The 24,895-nt window shown below is 27.5% G+C and overlaps 1 protein-coding gene across 9 annotated transcripts in view; it reads right to left on the bottom strand.

Annotated features, from left to right (window-relative positions):
• The window catches only part of LOC145293050 (twitchin-like), a 359,249-nt gene that overhangs the window by 95,257 nt on the left and 239,097 nt on the right, over positions 1-24,895 (bottom strand). For 7 of the 9 annotated variants that reach the window (XM_080139370.1, XM_080139366.1, XM_080139369.1 and 4 more), the window contains one exon: positions 15,428-15,469. The exons of the other annotated variants lie outside the window; for them this stretch is intronic. In XM_080139370.1, the coding sequence (XP_079995496.1) occupies positions 15,428-15,469 (42 nt within the window). The remainder of the gene's footprint in view (positions 1-15,427; positions 15,470-24,895) is intronic. 9 annotated transcript variants of the gene reach the window in all.

Here is a 24,895-nt window from a genome sequence, read left to right on the forward strand (position 1 = left end):
AACTTTTCAGTGTCAGTTAAATTTGATGCATACAATCTCCCATCATTCAGCTACTATTTGGTGAAAACAATTTTCAAAAAATCTACTCTGGGAAAAATCTGAGATCAAAATGAAAATAGGGCGCTATTTTGGGACCACTCTATATATTTCGATAATCATGGAGTAGATGAATGTGAATAAGACAATTCCAAAATTTGTCTAAATGTTAAAAAAATAGATCCGTTTGTTTTATAATACATCAAGTATCGCCAGAAGATTATTTTAGATAATATCCCTAATTAAATGTAACCTCATCTATTGAAAAGGTCTTTTTCTTATAGCAGACTAGATTAGCAAGTAGAGTGGCAATAGAGATATGACTTAAATTGCAAAATCAAGATTTCATTGATGATGCTAAAAATGAATTTTCAGTCATTTGTTAATTCTATTACTCTTTTCGAGTGTTTCAACATCATACATGTTCAACCCTTAGCCCAGGCATTGATTGTAACAGTACTACCTCGAAAATGGTAAGAAAAGCAACGAAGTGTCATTTTAATTACTGACGAGTTTAACGTTTTCTTTTACCAGGGATATATTTAACATTTAAGTTTATCTATCAAGACCTAGAAACGTATAACAAAAGCATTACATATGATTATACTGAGGTGTTGATATGTTACAGCTACTGATCCTAGGTATGATCTTTAAATGTATATAGTATAAAGCCTTAATTTTGGAGCTTTGGGCAAGTGTGAAACCAATACTTTCAATAACTGAAATAAGATCCATCAAAAAATAATTAGAAATAACATTTTATCAGAAATTGTTCTTGGTAAAACTATGATTACTGGCTAACAATAGGAATCCAAAAATTGAAGCATCAAAATGATACTCTATTTCTATTTATTAACAAGTGACCAGTTATCAAGGCTAAAAGCATATCGAGTCTCAATTTCATATTGCCAGTTAAATGATTAAAAATTAGGATAAAAATTATGAATGGATGAAACAAAATGTGAATACTAATGAAGGTGCTTTATCAAAAGTATTTTGTACAGTGAATTTAAAGAGTACCATATTTTAGCATGCAAGGAAGCAATAGTTTAGAAGTTTAGGAAATAAAATCCTCATGGAAATTTAATTTGATATTAAGAATAGAGAAGAAAAGAATTCTTATTGCAGCTGAATATTAATCCAAGTTCTTAGTGGGAAGATCTTACAAATATGAACTAGAAACTGAATATGGACTAGAAACTAAATAGGAACTAATAACTAAATATGGACTAGAAACTAAATATGGACTAGAAACTAAATATGAACTAGAAACTAAATATGAACTAGAAACTAAATATGAACTAGAAACTAAATATGAACTAGAAACTAAATATGGACTAGAAACTAAATATGAACTAGAAACTAAATATGAACTAGAAACTAAATATGAACTAAAAACTAAATATAAACTAGAAACTAAATGTGGACTAGAAACTAAATATGAACTAAAAACTAAATATGAACTAGAAACTAAATATGGACTAGAAACTAAATATGGATTAGAAACTAAATATGAACTAAAAACTAAATATGAACTAGAAACTAAATATGGACTAGAAACTAAATATGAACTAGAAACTAAATATGTACTAGAAACTAAATATGAACTAGAAACTAAATATGGACTAGAAACTAAATATGAACTAAAAACTAAATATGGACTAAAAACTAAATATGGACTAGAAACTAAATATGAACTAGAAACTAAATATGGACTAGAAAGTAAATATGAACTAGAAACTAAATATGAACTAAAAACTAAATATGGACTAGAAACTAAATATGAACTAGAAACTAAATATGGACTAGAAACTAAATATGAACTAGAAACTAAATATGAACTAAAAACTAAATATGGACTAGAAACTAAATATGGATTAGAAACTAAATATGAACTAAAAACTAAATATGAACTAGAAACTAAATATGGACTAGAAACTAAATATGAACTAGAAACTAAATATGTACTAGAAACTAAATATAAACTAGAAACTAAATATGGACTAGAAACTAAATATGAACTAGAAACTAAATATGAACTAAAAACTAAATATGGACTAGAAACTAAATATGAACTAGAAACTGAATATGGACTAGAAACTAAATATGAACTAGAAACTAAATATGAACTAAAAACTAAATATGGACTAGAAACTAAATATGAACTAGAAACTGAATATGGACTAGAAACTAAATATGAACTAGAAACTAAATATGAACTAAAAACTAAATATGAACTAGAAACTAAATATGGACTAGAAACTAAATATGAACTAGAAACTAAATATGAACTAGAAATTAAATATGAACTAGAAACTAAATATGAACCAGAAACAAAATATGAACTAAAAACTAAATATGGACTAGAAACTAAATATGTAGTCAAGAACATTTCTATAGGAATGACTATAGAAATGATGAAGAGTAGTAACATCTCTTCTATAAGAAAGGGTTTGTAGAGAACAGAAGTGAGCATTCACCACTAAAGTGCAAAGATGCTTTTGTACTCTGTGAAGACAAAGCAATAGTGCATTGAGTGGTACCTTCCCAGATATGACAACAGTACTCCATTATAAAAGAAGTCTTATATATATATATATATATATATATATATATATATATATATATATATATATATATATATATATATATATATATATATATGATACATGGTGGCAGATATAAGTATATAGATTTTATCGAGAATATTACTTCGATAAACGGTCTTACACATCAATGCATTAAACTTCATAGAATCCCTTACATTATTAGCAAAATTTAGTCGTTTTATTTGAATGATTTACTTATTTACCTTTTATCTGCAATTAAATTTTGCTTTAATTACTTTTTATCCATATTTCAATAGTATTTATTCAACTACTTTATTCCATTTATTTTTTATTTCATCCTTTTAACCCTGACTTGCCCAAATATGTCCTATCGAATTCTCCCACCACTACCCCGGGCATCCTAACTACCTACATAGAAAATCAGAACCAGCCCTCAAGACATTGGACTGATGGTTTGCACTGAGGGCCAAACAGGCCCTAAACAAAGGTCAGTCAGCTTTCTTTGATCTTCTTCCCTCCCATCCCACCTACTCAAACGCTTAGGCGTAGAAATAAGATTCTAAATTCCTCATTTCCACTTTCTCTCTTCCCATCATATAATGCTCAAATTTTACTGCTTATGATATAGTTTACATCTTATATTTTACATTTTTTATCTTAGTATATTTTGACATTATTTTATTGTATCTCTATTTTAAGTCCATTCTTAAAAATATCTGATTTGAAAACTCCCAACCATCCTGAATTTTCATAAAAAAAATATCACGGAGGTTTTTAATCTAAAATTGAGAATAGTTTTCAGTGGACATTCCATTCAGGTATAATACCACCTAAAAATGAGACGGAATGAATCACGGACCTTCCATAATCTAAGGATTATCACCAAGAATGCTTTACTATAAATTAGAATTTACCTACAATGTGGATTTATTCAACTAACTCGGACTCTGATCACATCATCCTACTCCATACAAGGACTACCACGACACCCGGTTACCATAATTTCATATCCTGTTTTTGTTTCTGCTTTTATATTCATTTTTTTTTATCTATGTCCTTTAAAAAGATGTCATTTTTAATACATTTTCTTTGTATGTGCTGAACAGCAAAATTATTTCGAATTAGATCTCATTTTTGCTAATGAATTTTCCTCTGAGGAGATCAGCTTACATCGAAAATCCATGGGTTGAGAAAAAAAAACTTCAACAATCCATTTCCGGTCTGAAAAAATACATTTTTCTAAATGAAATTTAAATAAAAGAAAACTATATATATATATATATATATATATATATATATATATATATATATATATATATATATATATATATGTGTGTGTGTGTGTGTGTGTGTGTGTGTGTATATATATATAGGTTTGAGATGTTAAAAAGTCGTGTGTGTGTATATATATATATATATATATATATAGGTTTGAGATGTTAAAAAGTCGGGACTAATGAATACAACGAGGTTATTAGATAGTGCTCAATAACAAAAGCAAAATATGGTCACTACAAACAGTCATCTGTTTCCGTCAATGAGACTTCCTCAGGACACCTTGAACCGATCGACGCCACAAAAAAAGGCTTATTTTTTTTGTTTTAGCTGTTTGTAGCGACCATATGTAACTATTTACCCTCAAATAATATATATATATATATATATACATATATATATATATATATATATATATAATTCGGTGGACCATGTCCCCATGCTAGAATCTTGTTTTCGCTGATCGGGCGATTCCAGAGATGATAGGTGAAGTTATATATATATATATATATATATATAGGGAGAAAATTACTGTATTTATTTTAATAGTGCTCAATACATTAGTAGAGCCTTACAATAAAATATGATGAACAAATTGTAGATTGCATCGGTTTATTAGATATTTATATAAGCCTTAAGCATAATTTATTATTTTTAATACATACTTTTTATTGAAAATACTTCTGTAATTATGCACGTATGAAACCACTGAAATTATGTTAATTCAAATAAATTGCCATGTATTGAGTGTTGATTCATAAATTGTCCACAATTTAAAATATATTAAACGCAATTATGCTTCTCGTCATACTTTTAGTGTTTTTAAATGTTACCTGAATGTTTATATCCATCTTAATGAATAATTGCTTGTTTAATTAATTTGGTTCTGTACATATAGTAAATCAATCTAATAATTATCAAATATTATTATAAATAAAAAAAAATCGGTTTCCCAAGTGTGATTGATTATAATGAGAAAAAATGGAAATTAAAAGAAACGTAAAGATCATTGCATTTACAACCGTGCAATATTGCCGAGTTGCCCGTAGTCGAATAAAATATTTTGCAATAAAAACGATTTTAACACAGGAATGAGAAATGGTAAATTCATCTCCGGAAATAATCATATTTTAACAAATTACACAAAATAAAATCATAAATTCGCTAAAAGAAACGCGCACTCCATGCACTGTGATGATGAAGAAAACTGGGATGCTAAATTACTTACCTTTTGTTACACATGAAAACAAAACAAAAGTAGAATTCTAAACTGAAGATACATGCTTGAATTTCAAGAAAAGAATGATTATTTGTTGTTTAGTGCATTGAAGTCAATAATTCAGACAATTTGGGGGACAAGTATGATAATGTTTTGAAGGGAGCCAACAGCGCTTCGTTAATATGAAAATGTATACACAATGCAATGTACAAACCTTACACATAACCACACACATATATATAAAAAATAATGGAAAGAACTTGAAAGTCCACTAGCTACAGGGGTTTGCCAAAACAAACTGGCATGAGGATACTTTTCCCTAGAAGTAAAGCCTAACCAAACATTCAAAATCACATATGTTGTGGAGACGCCCACAAATTAGCATACGTGGGTGAAAAGATATAGATAAAGGTATCAAGTCAGCAAGATCGGGGAGCTGTGTTCGAACGCCGGATAGGCAAGACGCATGTGCCGGTTGCTCCATGAAAGACTTTAACACGCCCTCTGCCGGACAATCTTCAAACTGCAGTACCACTGCACCTTTGTAAATATGTATTATCTTTTCGTCTTAATATATTTGTTTTACCTTTACTTTCTGTGTTCGTGTTGTTATTGATACAGACACAACAACATAGTATTTATTGCCCCCAAATACGATGTTCTTACCATGGCTAACTTACATTAGCTTTTACGAGGAATGCTGCACCTTCTCCAAGTGATGTTACCTTAAGTAGTAGCACGAAGTTGGATACTCCACCAGACTAGATAAATTCTTGTCCTGGAATCCAGTAAGACCAAGAAAGCAAAATGAAACATATACTACAACATATGAAAATGGTTAATTGGGAAGAGGTAATTTATGTTCTCAATTTCTTTACTAACTTAGTATTTGAGAGATAAAGAACTTTAATGGAACGTTCGAATGTCTATGTATTTCATATAGAGTTCAAGTGTAAGCTCCATGCAGTGGGCCACTTGATTTCTGAGAACTTCGACTGAAGTAAAATAAAACAAAAAATAAAGATGCGATCAAAGGCATGATGGCCAATGCTTTCAAGAATATGAGTGATCTCAGCAATGACAACAAAAACAAGTTCCGCCTTACAGAAGTAGAGAGTGCTTACCACCTTACAGCCAATCATAAAGTTCTGCTAAGAATGGCTACTATGTAATGCGACACAATGGAGTATGTAAATATCTCCACTGGACGATCTGAAAAAAAGTTGAATATCGAATGTAGCAGCAAGGGATGGGGACATATACCAAAAAGAAAAGTTGGAAATAAATCATATACCATTCACTATGACTATGGAAGTCCTACAGCTACGTACCTAGAAAACGGAACTATTTAACTGGAAATAACAATATGGGACAAGGAGGAGAAAGGGACAACCTAAGTAGAAGTTAGGGTCCCTAATGATTATGGGTTAAACAGAGCTAAAGATGGAAAAGATAACGAAACATCAAATGTACGGCATTAAAAGAAACTGGAATCTTTGGAAGATCTCCATCATTTTACTAATTATAGGAGCAACCGTTACTGAGTGCAAGAGCGATGCAAACAATTGGACTTAAACGAAACGATTAGAAAAATCTTTCGGTTTGTATGTATGAAGTAGCGGATGAATGTATGGCATCCAATAGGGTGTCGCATTAAACGCTTTGTTTTGCCCAGGGTCATCTAATTTGCATACAAACGGCAAGCATTCACGTTACTTTCACGTGATCGTTGAAAATAAAATCAACTGCATGTCGCTATTTTGTTTTTGTTTGTTTTTCCTGTTTTTAAGTAACAGGAATTCACAAAACGTACAGACACGTGACCGTTCATTTTTGCACTCACTACAATTTTCTCCACACATTCTAGGCCTCATTTTAAATCTTTAGCGACATGTGATATTAATTAAAACAAATCTTTAAGCATGAATTACTTAAATAATTTAACTATTAAGTCCACGATTCGGAAAGTTTAATTATAGTAACACGTGATAATAGTCGTACTCTACAAAACTATTATAATGGAGCGAGTTTCTTTCACAGTTTTTTTTTTTTTTTACATTTTCACCCCAAACAAGGCACATTGCCACTTTAATGTAAGGGGCTACTATCAGGGGAAACATCTACTGGGGTACTATGTAGGGATTAGGGCAGCGAGATGTTGGTTCACGTTGCACTTGAACTTATGCATGTCAGTACAGTTGGGGAAGCAGTGACCTGGAATGGAATTCCAAAGTCTAGCAGTTCTGGGGAAGAAACTACTGGAGTAGAAAGATCTTTTACATCTAGGGATCTCTACAGTGTGGGGGTGGGATTTTGTAGCTTGTCGGGTCTGTCGAGGGTGTTCACGTCGTGGGGGCACAAGTGCTTGCAGTTCTTCAGAGCATTCACCATTATAATACTTGTAGAACAGGCAGAGGGATGCAACGTTTCGACGATGGGACAGAGGCTGAAGTTTAGATGCCAGTTTAGGGCCTATCAGATTTGCGACTCTCTTTTGAACCCTGTCAAGGAGCGAGAGACTAGTAGCCGATGCACCGACACAAATATGACAGCAATACGCCATACATGGGCGAATAGTGGCCTTATAGAGGTACAGGATACTTTCGGGTGTTAGAAGTTTTCTAGCACGGTAGAGAGAGCCCACCTTCCTCGCAGCGGCCCTGGCAATGCCCTCGATGTAATTGTTCCAACTCATGTTTCCTGTGAACGTTAGGCCAAGGAGCTTGAAAGACGTACTCTCAGATAAAGAGTTGTTGGCCATTGCTATAGGTGGTAGAGAAGGTTTCTTGTAATTATTGAATGAAACCAGTTTTGTCTTGGTGGCATTGAACGTTACCATCCATTTTTGTCCCCATTTCATCTTAAAAACTAAGTAATGAGTTTTATTTTATTTTATTATTATTGAAATTAGAGCAAAAGTAAATATAAAAGTAATGTTATAATCGTGTGTGGCTTGTGTGTTTAAAAATGACACAAAGAAACATTAGCAGAAGATTCATCTTCAATATCCATAAACGAAATTTAAAATCAGGAACATGATGCAGGGTTTATTGTGTTTGCATTTGTGTTTCTTTTTCTATATTTGGTTAATAAAATAAAAGTTAAGGTTAGACTGCGGGGAGAGAAGGGGAGGTTTCATGCAGCAGTGAAAATAATATCGATGAAATAAATGGATGGACCAATGAAAAGGATGAAATGATAGAAAATGAAACCAGCTTACCTAGATGTAAAAACAAAATGGCTCCAAAAAAAACAATTCGTAACAAACATGAATTGAATAGTAATAACAACAACAACAACAACAACAACAACAACAACAACAACTACAACAACAACAATGACGATGATGATGATGATAATAATAATAATAATAATAATAATAATAATAATAATAAAAACCTCTTCTTGTCAATCACGCAAAAAGCATGCTGAAGGACATTTCATCATGAAATAGGTGAAAAAAGAAAACCCAGATAAATGTATATAGTGTGTTTAGTTGTAGATATAACATAAACGTATAAATAGATATTTTTATGAAATTATATATATATATATATATATATATATATATATATATATATATATATATATAATTGTAATAGATGCGAGCATCACACACTCATTTTTACACATGCTCAGACCAACCCACACTGGAGGTGAAGGGAGATACACATGCTCAGAGAAAGTTTATATTAATAATAAAATCACTAATAATAATAATAATAATAATAATAATAATAATAATAATAATGATAATAATGATAATAATATATATCATATATGTGTGTGTCATATATTATATGTATGTATATACATATATATATATATATATATAAATATTATATACGTATATATATATATATTAGGATGATGTTAATAATATTTTTATAATATATATATATATATATATATATATATATATATATATATATATATATATATATATTATAAATATTATATATGTATACACTTGGGATGATTTTAATAGTATATATATATATATATATATATATATATATATATATATATATATATATATATATATATATAAGTAAATTTAATATAAGAAGCATTCATATGTTGTTATCGAGTTCAATTAGAAAAATACCTAAGTTCTATAGGTAGAATATGCGATTTTTTTATGCTCGCCTACAATTCAATAAGTGCGACTTAATCAAAATGATGAATAATGAAATATGAAAATGAATTACCATATTGCTCTTTCTCCACTCATACAAAACGATCGTTTTTAGAGTTCTTCAATCTGAACGAATCACGCGAATTCAAATGTCCTATTTACAATTTCAAGTAAGGATAAAAGTCCTTGTGTATCACTCATTGCGTTTGATTCAAGATATTTCGACTTAAGAGCATTCTAATATCATCGAAAGGTTATTTGCTAACAGACGAATTACTTTAGCTCTGAAAATTGTGCATCTTTTTAATATTGAAACTTTGATATTCATTTCACTTCGATATTCCTTTCAATAGCAGGTTATATATTTAACTTACTACATAACAGCATTACGTAACAGATTTGAACGCAAACAGTTTTCGAAAATTTAATTATTTAATTTCACTTACAAAATTGCGTAATTTATTGAACTACCAATAATTGTTTAATACTTAATACTAACATTTCTCATTTACTTATGAATATCTTCTCACTAAGTTTTAGTAAATTATTTTATTTTATTTATTGGTTTTTACAATCATTTTCTCATTTTTCAAATGTGTCATTATAATCAATTTTTAATGAAATAGTTTTGACATTATTACCCAAACAATATTTTTTAGCAACAAACTCCTGTTTCGTATAACCTATAAAATATAATATATAAGAACATAACATAAAAATATAACACTAAAAGAATCAGCTTATCGCAATGTTGAATCGTACACGCTAAGCACTGAAAACCATGTTGAAAATTTAACTTGGCCAATTTAAACAAATTAATAGAAAGGCGAAAGTGGATAACTTTGTAATATACAAGGGAGATAAACCCGTAAGTAATAAAAAAATGAAATAATAATAATAATAATAATAATAATAATAATAATAATAATAATAATAATAATTCTGATTTCGTTTCTCAACGTCTCTCTGGAAAGAGATGGGATTAATTTCCAGAGGATTTCCCTCAATCCCGGCTTCAAACCAGGAGCTTCAAAGATCAAGGGTTTTCCTAAGGATGTTGGTGGTACCTACAATAGCAGAGGTCTGAAAGCCGCCTAAAACATTAGGGATTTGTAGTTTTTTTCAATTGTCTTTCCAGACGACTTGATACTACTCCTAGTGTACCAACTACGACCGGGATTATTTGTGTTTTAACCCCGTGTATACACCTTATCTCCAAGGCCAATGGAGCATAATTGCTCCACTTCTAATAATAATAATAATAATAATAATAATAATAATAATAATAATAATAATAATAATAATAATAATTTATTATTCCCCCTATTTTTTCTTAAATATGGATGGAGTTTCCTTTTTTTTTCTTAAAGATGAATGGAGTTTTTTTACAAAGAGGTCACCATTTGTCGAGACCCAAACACCACTCGATGACATAGGTTAACTGAATGTCAGGTGGACGATGAGACACACCTGATGACTGGTAATGATGGTGATGATTAGGTAGAATTTGATAATTTAAGAGGGCGGCTCAACAAAAAATTATTTATGTTGGACTTGAAAACCACCATGTTGTAGTCAGCTGAGATGGGCAATTCAAGAAAAGAAACTTTGCTCATGGACGTTTCGTTTAGTTTTAAGCAGAGAGAAAGAAGAAAACTATCTGCAGTGGTTGTAGATAGAGGAGATTTGGATGTGAATTTCTAATGGAGAGAGGGGCAACCGATTTAAGCTCAGATTCTAAGACTAGAATTTTAACGTTTTATACCAAAAGTTATCTAAGAACATAATTGAAAATATGGAATAATCTATCATCGGGTAAGCAATAAAATGTAAAAGATCAATCAAATAACACATCAATAATTGGGTGTTATCAACACCGAGATTCCGAAAAATATTAATAGTGAATTTTTGCATAAGTAGACATATTGTAAAAAAAAACAATATTTGCTTTTTGTGAATCTTTATTTATTTGCCTCCCACGGGAGCAAGGGCATAAACAAGATCAGCTTTTAATGTGGAGAAAATCTAGCTCCATGAAAAGGGGAATTATGGATGAGACCAAAATATATCTAGTCCTGTCAATACTCCTTTACCAATCAAAGCTCTCCTGGCAATAGGCGATAAACAAATCCCTTTTAACAGAGTTCTAATGTCTGAGATAATAAATTCCAGGGATTAAAAAGATACCTTAATTCGAGCCGAAAGGCCAGAAAAATTGATTTGATTATTTAGCAATAAATATCAACTTGAAAAGTTTTATGAAAATAATAGAATTTCTATTAAAAAAAACAAGAATTAATTTGAAATATCTTAATTTCTTAAATTTTTAGATTTTCACTGACCTTCCCTTTTCTAGAATTGTTTACAAAACAATTTTTCATTTAATTAGTTTTTCTACGTTTAATCTTTTTCTGTCTATTACTGTAGTTTCCCTTTGTTTCAAATAATTCAGTTTATTAATTTCCTCAAATAATTCATAAAAATATTAACTGTCAGTAAAAAAATTTATAAAATCAATCACAGAAACAAAAATATCGAAATATTTTTACAATGCTTGTTTTTTCAGATTAAAACTATTGAAATACTAAGGTATGTGTTCTTAGTTAAAGTTTTTCTCAGTAGTTGAGACTGTTTTATTTTCATTGGTAATTGTAATTATTTACTCTATAATTATTTTCTTGAAATAATGTACGTACAATATTTGTTCAAATTTCAAGCAAATAAACCCTAAAATACATACTAAACTCGCAATTACATTAACCAATAGTCAAACTTTTATTCATTATTATTATTTTTTTATAATTTATTTTTTGTAGTCAATAAGAGTTCTCACACAGGTTATAATCAGAGATTTCTGTCAACAACCGCTGGTGTTCCCTAAAGTCTGGGTGACAAGAAGTCTCCCCAGATTTTCTATATTCTCCGCTTCTTTGGTACCTTTACAAATGAATTTGCATTATCGCATTAGCACTTGATGCTGTCGCTATTTTTTCATTGTTATTATCATTTTATTATCATAATCATTATTATTATAATTATTATTATCATAATCATTATTATCATAATCATTATTATTATCATTATAATTATGCAATATCATGTAATATGATTATAAATGTTTGGATATTTGTGTATTTATTACTGGATATGTTAATAAAGAGATTGAAACTACACATTATCTGAAATACCTAAAAGTAGCATTTGAGGTATTGAAACAAGTTACTCTATTTTACAAATACAAAAACAAATAAGGTTTATTAGTTTGGAAAACTGCTTCTATTTTTGATAATAGAGGAACGAGTTCAAATAGAATACAAATCTACAGAATATTTGTTGAGAATATAAACCATTTTTATTCCTGATTAAAGAATCAATTTAAAATGATTATTTATGAATAAACGAATTCGAAACATTGTTTAATTAAAATCGTGTAATTAAAAACGAAGAATTTAATTTAATATATCAGCATTTGCTCTCAGGCTTGTATAAAAAACTATTTGTGACAAATGGACGTTTTTGTCAACACATGAAACGATGCAATTCTCCAATTTTGAATTACACATTGACTCATACAAGGAATGGCACACCTTCTTCAATTGCTGTGGCCTTAGTTTCAGCAGCATGTTGAATACTCCACCAGACTAGATAAATTCGTGTCTTAAAATTCGACAGGACAAAGAAAATACCATAAGAAAGATATACTATAATATAGTAAGCTGATTAACGCGAACGAAATAAATGAAGGTTCTACATATTATTACTAGCATTTGAGAAGTAAATGAGAAAAATAATGATGTAAAATATTTACATTTTAAATTGTTTACTTAAAAGTTAAATATGATAAATCAAAAGGTTAAAATTTTATAAGCAGAAAATAAAAAAAACTTAAGCATTTAATTTATTTTTTAGCATTTGGTTTCAGTGTAAGACTCTGGAGATAATTTTTTCATTTATAAGACAGCCCATAAATAATACTATTATAGTCGTGTCTAATGACAGTAATTATAGAAATAGTCATTTAGTAAATCATTTTTAAAACAATAACATAATTTAATATTCATTCATTCACAATATTTTTGAGTTGATTTTGATAATGTATCCTATAAATCTGTAAATTGATTTTGATAATGTATCCTATAAATCTGTAAATTGATTTTGATAATGTATCCTATAAATCTTTAAATTGATTTTCATAATGTATCCTATAAATCTGTAAACTGATTTTGATAATGTATCCTATAAATCCGTAAATTGATTTTGATAATGTATCCTATAAATCTGTAAATTGATTTTGATAATGTATCCTATAAATCTGTAAATTGATTTTGATAATGTATCCTATAAATCTTTAAATTGATTTTGATAATGTATCCTATAAATCTGTAAACTGATTTTGATAATGTATCCTATAAATCTGTAAATTGATTTTGATAATGTATCCTATAAATCTTTAAATTGATTTTGATAATGTATCCTATAAAACTGTAAATTGATTTTGATAATGTATCCTATAAATCTGTAAATTGATTTTGATAATGTATCCTATAAATCTTTAAATTGATTTTCATAATGTATCCTATAAATCTGTAAACTGATTTTGATAATGTATCCTATAAATCCGTAAATTGATTTTGATAATGTATCCTATAAATCTGTAAATTGATTTTGATAATGTATCCTATAAATCTGTAAATTGATTTTGATAATGTATCCTATAAGTCTATAAACTAATTTAATAAGCCTTTGCTGAAGGCTTATTATTACATTAATCCTAATAATCTGTAAACTGATTTTGATAATGTATCCTATAAATCTTTAAATTGATTTTCATAATGTATCCTATAAATCTGTAAACTGATTTTGATAATGTATCCTATAAATCTTTAAACTGATTTTGATAATGTATCCTATAAATCTATAAATTGATTTTGATAATGTATCCTATAAATCTATAAATTGATTTTGATAATGTATCCTATAAATCTATAAATTGATTTTGATAATGTATCCTATAAATCTATAAATTGATTTTGATAATGTATCCTATAAATCTATAAATTGATTTTGATAATGTATCCTATAAATCTTTAAACTGATTTTGATAATGTATCCTATAAATCTATAAATTGATTTTGATACTGTATCCTATAAATCTATAAATTGATTTTGATAATGTATTCTATAAATCTATAAATTGATTTTGATAATGTATCCTATAAATCTATAAATTGATTTTGATAATGTATCCTATAAATCTATAAATTGATTTTGATAATGTATACTTATAATGTCACGCATAGTATGACATTATTGTATTTATCTCTTCTTTAGGGGGTTAGACACAAGGTCAAGTGTTGGTTTGATTAAAGTGTTTATGTGAAACATTCTGGATTCCAACTTAACACACATAAGTTTTTAGTTTGTGTCGTTAACCACTTAGTCATCGTCACCCACATAGTATTACATTATACTACATATGTATTACGGAGGTTTTGGCCAACGCGTGAAACGATGCTATTCGCCAATTTATTTTCAGGGAAGGACAGGACGCTTTTATACTTATATACAAATTAAATGGGTATATTAGCTTTCAACTGCATATAAAATAATTGTAAATGTAAAAAAAAAAATTATAAGATTAAATCAATTTTTATGCATTATTTATAAAGTCTTAATCGGTTTTTTTTTTTAATATTCAATTAAAATATAAATTAGACTACTATTTAAAGTACGTTAGCTTTTAATCAATTTCTTAAAAGGTGCATTAATACTGTTAGTATAATTAATATCTTATCACGGTCTCAGTTTAATGAAAGAAAATCATAAAAACGGCAAAAAATAATGAAATAAATGAATAAAAAGTAAGTGGATTATTTGCATGTATTTCTTGCTTTGCTGAAGGCTCATTATTAACACAGGGAGAAAAATATGCTTGTCAAATAATTACTTTTAAAAACCGGTGCTAATTTTAGGAACAAAATTTAGAATGAGGGTTTTAGTGCTAATTAGATTGAATATCCATTAATTACGTTAAACAATTGAGAATCAAAAGAAAAAAGTATTCAGCAATCATATATAAATAAATAAAACTAAAAATTCTGAAAAGAGTGGGGGTTGTTTCTTGTAAATTTAGGGGGAGGGGGAGTCAGAAGAGGCAGCAGGGTTGAAAACTTGGCATGAAGTCTATACCTTCCCATGATGAGTTTTTTGGACTTCCTCCTCGCACAAAACCTGGAAAAAGTGAAAAACGAACAATAGCACGCCAGTGTCTAGAGTCTGGCAGATACAGTGTTTCGGTGTCCTTACATATAAATACAAAATGTCCCTATTACACAACTTGGCACCTGTCATTTTTATTTGTACGTGATACATGTTGTCCGTAAGAAGTACAGTGGATCCCCGACATACGAAATTAATCCGTTCCCGGATGAAGCTCGTATCTCGAATTAAAATGGCACCATTAAAGAGACGTAGTGAAACATGCCACACTCGACCATCTAGCCGTTGCAGCTGAAAATTCGTAACTAGGATTTTCGCTCGTATGTAGGGGAGGATTTTTGCTCTGAAGCCGTCTCGTATCTCGAATTTCTCGTAACTCGGGTAGCTCGTATGTTGAGGGTCCACTGTATATTTAAATTCCTCTTTTCAATAAATTATGAAAAATAAGCTTCATACAAAGCATATAGAATATTACAAATAATTTATACTTCTATTTTCGTATGCGAATTGGTGCAGAAAAGTAGGCAGAGTATGTGTGAATTATAAAACTATTGATTTATAAGATATTATATTTTTATGAGTATTTATTAAGTACAGTCAATTTGTCTTTTTTTTAAGTATCGTTGGCAAATATGCGAACAATGGCAGAACAATGTGCTGATGCATTACTTACATAAAAGAATAGTCGCAATCAATTTTAATGAACGAAAAAGTTTATAATATTCATAGATACATTCTAAAAATCAGTTCGCTCACAATCTCTATCTATTTACCTGTCTATATATGATGACTCAAGTTTTATGCTCAATGGAAATTAGACACTACTAATGTACTAATATTTAATTCCAGAGTATTTACAAATTGAGATAATCTTCTAAACAAACATAAAAGTTCGTATGAAACAAAGTTTGTCTTCATTTAAGAAAAATACAGTTATTTTCTCATATGCAATAAAATTAATGCATTAATGAAAACAAGACCCGAATCTTGAAAGATTATTCAGATTTACAGCACAAAACCGACTTATTTATATTGTTTTCTTTGTTGTTTTTTTTTGTTGTTTTTTTACAGAATACATCTATTTTTTGTTTCATTTTTCTATGATAATATCGAAGTATTCATTTGTCTATAAGATCTGTTATGTTAAACCGATTGTATTGATTAGGAACAAAATAATTGTAATTTAAAAAAAAAAGCGGACTTTTTTATATGAAACCTTGTTTTGTCAGTAAATATCACGTTATATATATATATATATATATATATATATATATATATATATATATATATATATATGTACTAATCATTATATCATATTTATCTATTTTTAACGTTATTTTTATTTACGCTTAACTAAAAAACATGAAATTACATTTTACTCTATTATTAAACACTTTTATAAAAACCTTGTTAAATTCATTAGGTTTTATTTTGAATTTTCTTAAGCTGGAATTTTATATATATATATATATATATATATATATATATATATATATATATATATATGTATATATATATATATATAATATATAATATATATATATATATAATATACATATAGATATAATATACACATATATATATATTATACATATATATAAAATATACACATATATATATTATACATATATATAAAATATACATATATATATAAAATATTCATATATATATAAAATATCTATATATAAAATATACATATATATGTAGATATATACATATATATCACTACAGTAATAGATGAATGTAAAATACAGAAAAGTTTCAATCGTATATATATGTGTATGTATATATATGTGTATATATAATTATATATATATATGTATATATATATGTATATTTATATGTATATATATGTATATTTATATATATGTGTATATATGTATATATATGTATATATATATGTATATTTATATATATATATGTATATATATGTATATATATATTTATATTAATGTATATATGTATATTTATATATATATATGTATATATGTATGTATATGTATATATGTATATTTGTATATATATATGTATATATATGCATATATATGTATATGTATATATATGTATATATATATATGTGTATATATGTATATATATATATATGTATGTATAGGAAATTTATTACTGTGAGTCCAGTAAATGGTAAATAAATATATATATATATATATATATATATATATATATATACGTTTTTTGACAATAGGTAATGAAGGCATTGTTATATATATATATATATATATATATATATATATATATATATATATATATATATACGTTTTTTGACAATAGGTAATGAAGGCATTGTTATATATATATATATATATATATATATATATATATATATATATATATATATATATATATATAACAATGCCTTCATTACCTATTGTCAAAAACGTATCGTACTGATCTCTAATGTTTGGTATTAAGTGAATGTTCTATATTATATTAACATTCTCTATTAGATAAACAGTGTATTTTAAGACCTCTAATCTTTATATAGTGCTATTCTGATATTAAAAGTTCGGTTTGTTTAATATATATATATATATATATATATATATATATATATATATATATATATATATATATATATATATATATATGCTAAAATTTTTATGTAACGTCTCTAAAATTTTAATTTCCGTATTAAAAATTGTATCAATTTTTATATACACTATTAAAAAATATTCTATATTATATTTTCTTAATTCATCATCTATAACCAATCTTTGTACATTTACGTAGATAATATTGATAATTGTAATATATTCATTACATATGTCTATATATTTATTTAATTTGATACAAGCATAATTACAAAATATATTTATTTTATTTTTGGCCCTAATAATTGTTGATTTTATCTAAATTTTATATCTATATATAATTCAGTTTTATTACTATTTTAATTAAATTTATTATTATTAAATAAACTTTTATTCTTCTATTGTCATTTAATTATTTTTCATTATTCTTACTGATTTTAATATAAAAAAATTTCCTTTCTAATATGTTATCATAATATGTTTAAAAACAATTAATGGTCGATAATTCAATTTCTTATATTTTTACAAAAGAATCATCACTTATGAAGACCCGGCGGCCACTCGAAGATAAGGGTTAATCAAAATTTAAAATGGCGTAATAAAAGATAAAATGAAATGTAATTGCAACTTCTTTATCAATGTTCGGAATTTGTAATCATGCCCAAATACATTTAATTTTCTTTTCATGGATTGATAGTTGCTTTTTCTTTTTCAATGTTCGGGATTTGTAATCATGCCCAAATACATTTAATTTTCTTTTCATGGATTGATAGTTGCTATTTCTTTTTAAGAGTTAAGGGCAGAATTGATTCATTAATTGATATAATAAATAAATGAATGATTTTGCGCTACGAAACAGTTGCAGTCAAGAATTGTGAATGTCAACGTAATTAAAGGAATAAATTGTAAGATAGTCAACATCATGAAATTTAGAAGATAGACTTTTGTTATATTTTTGTTTTATATATATATATATATATATATATATATATATATATATATATATATATATATATACTTATCTATATATATATATCATGATATAAAAGTCACTTTGTGTGTGTACGTGTGAGTTCCTTCCTCATGGGTTCCGAGGCCGTTGAGTATATCTTTTGCAGATTTCACACAAAGGTACTTTATATGTCTGGTAGTGTTCTTAGATATGTTTTGTACATAAATTCATCAGATAAATATTGAAAATCGAAAAAGAAACGATCCTAAATATAACCTTTCTTTCTTATAGATAAAAATAATTTTTACAGGGTAATATTTTACTTTACACTCGCCAAGGGAGATAATAAAATCTTAGCAAATCATTTCTTGTTAAAAAAAAAAAACAGATTTATAGTACTCTGGAGATATAGCTCAGTGGTAGAGAATTCGACCCCAGATCGAATGATCCCGTGTTGAAGCCTGGTTATATCTCCATTTTATTTTCTTCTTATTAATGAGTTCAATTTACGATAAAAAAAAAACAGGTACCGTCTCAAATCGCCATAAATCATTTCTTGCTTGCTTACATATGTGTGTGTATACAATCTCTTATATGGGGCACTCTGGTAAGGAAACTGATGTTTTCCACATAGTATAATGCAATGCTTTTAAGGAAATCAAATAACCTTTACCCTTAGTAGTGGTTAGTTCGTTGGCTAAGATTGTAAGACATTCAACACTATTGGTCACAGTTCAACGTGATATGGTTTTAAATTGCTGTTTTAATTATAGTGATAAATAATATTATTATATATATACATATATATATACATATATATACATATATACATATATATATATACATATATATATAATATATATACATATATATACATATATATAAATATATATACATATATATATAAATATATATACATATATATATGAATTTTCGTCGTTCATGGGAAAATGAAATCGTCCTGGATTACATAAAAGCAAACCGTCATGCATACATAACACGTTGAGGCATGACGGATTGTTTACTTGAGTTAATACAGAATTAAAATTAGAAACAAAGGTGAAAAGTAAAGTTGTTTGTTGCTGAAGAAAACTACAAGCTATTTCGGCAGGTGACTTGTGATATTCTTCTTGGCGGATTCCAACTTCGCGGCCACCATCATGGATAAAATATGTAGTGCGTCACCATTTTAGTTTTTATACTATACTTTACAAAACGAGCACACGCGTGATATCTGTCATTTTCGAACTCATTACAATTTTCCCTACAATAATATATAATAGTGTTAAATATATATTCCAATATGCATATACTTAAAATAATATAACAATATTAACTCAGTATATCACTGTTTAATAGTTATCTTTTCAAAGTTTATGGATTCGATATCATTTACAAATAAACTTTGATTTAAATTGAATACTTATATTTATATTTCTCAGAAAAACAACTAGATTTTAATGAAATTAAAAGGTTTGTCCATTAAATATTACGCTTTGATGCGATTATTAAATTTCAATTAACTATGGTAAAATGTTTTATGAATGCAATTAAAAAGTTAATACGAATTACATAATACTGAAGATTTTAAGAATAAAGAATAGATTTACTTGTAATTCAAAATATATTCGATTTATATATTTAAAATTTTCATGAATGCACTAGCAGTAGAAACATATATTATAATGATAAATATTTGTTAAATAATCTCCAGGTCTATCTTGACAATGTTTTTATTGTTAAATGATGGAAACAAACTTTTTGTTCTTTTGGTTTCCAAATAAATTATAGTCGAAAGAATTCAAAATCTATGATGTGTTTATGAAATAGAAAGTGCGTCGAATCGTTTTCACTTTAGTATAAATTTGGTCCGTGTAGATTTCATATAATGTTTATGAATTTTTGAGATGAAGGTTGATAATATTATTAATCCTCATTTAAAAAGTTCAGAAACATTAACGTCTTCACATATTCAGCATAAAAGAATATTGTGTAACTCACATTTCTAAATGAATAATTATCACGCATCGCCTAAAGTACTTGTTAAAATTTATATTATGTCATTAATAAGAAATTAGCTTATTGATTGAGTTTTTCCACATGTAGTGAGAACTATAAAAACGTCAACGAAATGTGTGATTCAAGTGTTGCAATATTTTCATATGTGTTAGTTTTAATATATGGTGATACTTTTAAAGGATAACTGCGTCTGTCAGAATTATTTTTATTTATACAATCAGGTATGTCACTTTAGTTTCTTTCAAATAAAACTTATTCCATTTCGGAATTTTTATACATGATGTTACATATCGTTTTTCACTTGCAGAACATCAAATACTAGTCTACCCTTCAATTTATAGATTGTTAGAGAGAACTAGTCTATAAAACCGAACACCTGGTACTTTTTATTCATTTATTGTGTAATAAATATATTAACCATTCACATGTTGTTTCTTATCATTTTGTTTTAGCTGGAGATGAGGCATCCTATTGGATGTCAGTCATTCAGCTGCTATTATCATGTGCTCAAAGCGAGAGACCATTTTTAAGATCTTAATCGTTCCTTTAAGTGCAATTACTTGCATTTCTCTTGCATTTGGTTCACCAAGTATATTTGGCAGATGGTTTTTGAAATTCTTTTCCATGAGTCCGGCTGCTTTTATAATTACTAGAATTATGAAGATCTTCCCAAGATTCTAGTTTCTTTTCATGTCGTATATAATAATGTGGTATTTAATTATCTTTCCACTCTGAGTTGCGTTTAAAAAAGCATCATCAAGGATATTTCGTCATTTTACTCCTTGTTCCATATAATTGTTACAGGTTTAACAGCTCCGTTTTCAAGGTACATAGCTGCAGCAATTGCATAGTTATAATGTTATAAGTATAGCAAAAAAAAAAGTGCGTTTCATGCTTTACCAACTATAAATAACGTTAAACCTATTCCATAGCACACATCATTTTAACAAATAAACTGCACATACTGATTATGTAATGGAATGAATTTGAAACACGGGTTGACAGATATGTTGCGTGGAAGCTTTCAAACATAATTAAGTCTTGGCTTACATTATGTGCTTAAGATTTTGAAATATTTAGAGTCGTCTGAGTGGTCTTTTTATCTTGTTTCACAATAGATTCAGTGAAAGAAGATATTAGTCTCGAATGACAACTGATCAAAGTACACAGTGCAATGTGATGAACCCTACATTTAAGCTTTATAACTTCACGTATAAATCAAATAAATTGCAAAAAATAAAATTGAAAAATCATTTATAAACACCCATATATTATCATACATACATATATATATATATATATATATATATATATATATATATATGTATGTATGTGTGTGTGTGTATAAATCTATTATATCTATATTATATACATATATATATATCATATAAATCATATATGAATATATATAAATATATTATATATAATATGTTATAAATACATATGAATGCATTATACATAAATATGTTATAAATATATATATAAATACATTATATATATTATATATAAATATTATATATATAATCTATAAATATATCTACATATCTATAAAAGTTAAATTGTCTGTGTGTAAATCTGTGTGTGTACATTTCCCTACCAAACTACTCTGTCAATTTTGAATCTACAGACTCGAGATTTGACATAAGGGGTATTGAGATTTTGGAAAATCTTTTTAATCGGTTTTCGGCCAGAACTTTGGCTGATAAGGAGTCAAAGTTCAACGATTTGACCTTTGAAAACTCTACTAAACTCCTCTGTCAATTTTGGGTCTACACACTTGAAATTTTAGATGTTGGTACCTAGGACTAGGATCAAACTTTTAATTTGATTTGAGGCCCAATAAAAATAAATATTAAAGGGTTAAAATTGGGGTCAAAGTTTTTTTTTTAAATGACCTCTACGGTCTCTAACAAATTACTCAGCCAATTTTTGGTCTAAACATTTGAAATGTTAGATAAAGTGGATTCAAACATAGAGCAAGCTTTTTAATCGATTCTGGCTGAAACATTTGCTACCAAGGATCAAAATTCAAAAGAGTTTACTTTTGCGGTCTCTAGCAAACTATTCGGCCAATTTTCAGCTAAATATTTGAAATTTCACATAAAGGGTATTCAGACATGCAGCCAGCTTTTTAACCAGTTTTTGGGCGAAAATTTGGCTGCCAAGCGGTCAAAGTTTACAGAGTTGAACTTTTCAGACTCTACCAAACTCTCCCGCCAATTTTGGTTCCAAACACTTGAAATTTTAGATGTAGTTTACCTGGACGTGAGTCAAACTTGTTAATATATGTATAAACATATGCACATAAAGTTATGAACAATACATAGGGTTCGAGCAAAGCCGGCTGAACTGCTAGTTATATATAATATTATATATTGTATATAAATATATTATTTATAAATATGTTATCTATATCATATATAAATATGTTATATATATATATATTATATATATTATATATCTATATATATTATATATATATTATATATATGTATATATATTATATATATATTATATTATATATATTATATATGTGTGTGTGTGTGTGTGTGTGTGTGTGTGTGTGTGTGTGTGTGTGTGTGTGTGTGTGTGTGTGTGTGTTATCTATATATACCATACCATAGCCTTGAGCTCCTAGAGAGCATAGGAAATACACAGCTTTATAGATGCTTTTATAGTAAGGAGTTCTTTTTTCAGGGTGAGGGTGTTAGCCCCACTTCCAATCTTCCCAGAAGGTATTTACAGCACCTAGCCTTCCCAAAGTGTCCCCCATCTGGCACTGGCCGGGCTCAACGTTTTTTAACTTCGATGATCTGGCAAGAAGCGGTGTGTCAACGTGATTGTGCCGTACATATTTATGTATATAAATATAATATAAATATCTTATATGTTATATATACATATTTATATATATATTAAATGTAATATGTATCATCAATCATGTAACATTTCTTAGTTTAAAAAAGTGCGAGCATGAAAAATTAATATGGTTCAGATTAAAACATGGAAAAGTAAAAAGACTAGTTGTTAAAACTGGAAAAGAAAAAGACAAGATATTCTCGTAAAAAATATAATAATTTTATAACTTAATATATTGCAGCATTAAGAATTTCTTAATAAATTCAATTTAACATTATAACATAAATTCTTAATTAATACTGTAATATTTTAAGTTATGCATTTATTATATTTTTTACTAGAATATCTTGTCTTTTTATTTTTCAGTTTAGACAACTAGTTATTTTATTTTTCCATGTTTAAATATTAACCATATTACTTTTCATGCTTGCAGTTTTCTATGTAAACCATAAAATTTCCAGGCTTTGCTTTGAAATAAAATTTTCTCTCTCCGTTTCACTTGTTACTTCTGAATTATTAGCGAAAGTACAGCTGATCGACAGATCGGGACAGCGATGAATTATTAGCGATTTTTTATATCCTTTTATGTCATCTAAGCCGTTCCTAGCCGATTTAAGGTAGCGTAACAGATTTGTTTGCTATGGTAACCAACAGCACATAAAAACGTTTCTCCGTTCCTTACAGATTCTGAGAATTTTAGAACACAGTAATTTTAAACTTTTGTTTTACTGAACGAAAATTGAAAATTCTTTTTTAAAATGAAGCTGAGAAGGCGACCTATGAACTGTAAAAAATTGTTTAAAATTTTGTCGCAAAATGAGTAAGCGGTAAAGCTTTAAAGCAGTTCTAAACGATTAAAACGAAAACTTAACTACCGTGTTTGAATGATAATTATTTATATATATATATATATATATATATATATATATATATATATATATATATATATATAATGTCATGTAAAACTCACTAAATAGAGGGAACATATTTCCATAAATTTATCAAAAACACATTAATGAAAAATCGTTCTGAGCATATACTAAAGTTTATTTGACATTA

This window comes from Euprymna scolopes, chromosome 14 (assembly GCF_053919585.1).
Source record: "Euprymna scolopes isolate OS-2025 chromosome 14, ASM5391958v1, whole genome shotgun sequence".
NCBI lineage: Eukaryota > Metazoa > Mollusca > Cephalopoda > Sepiida > Sepiolidae > Euprymna > Euprymna scolopes.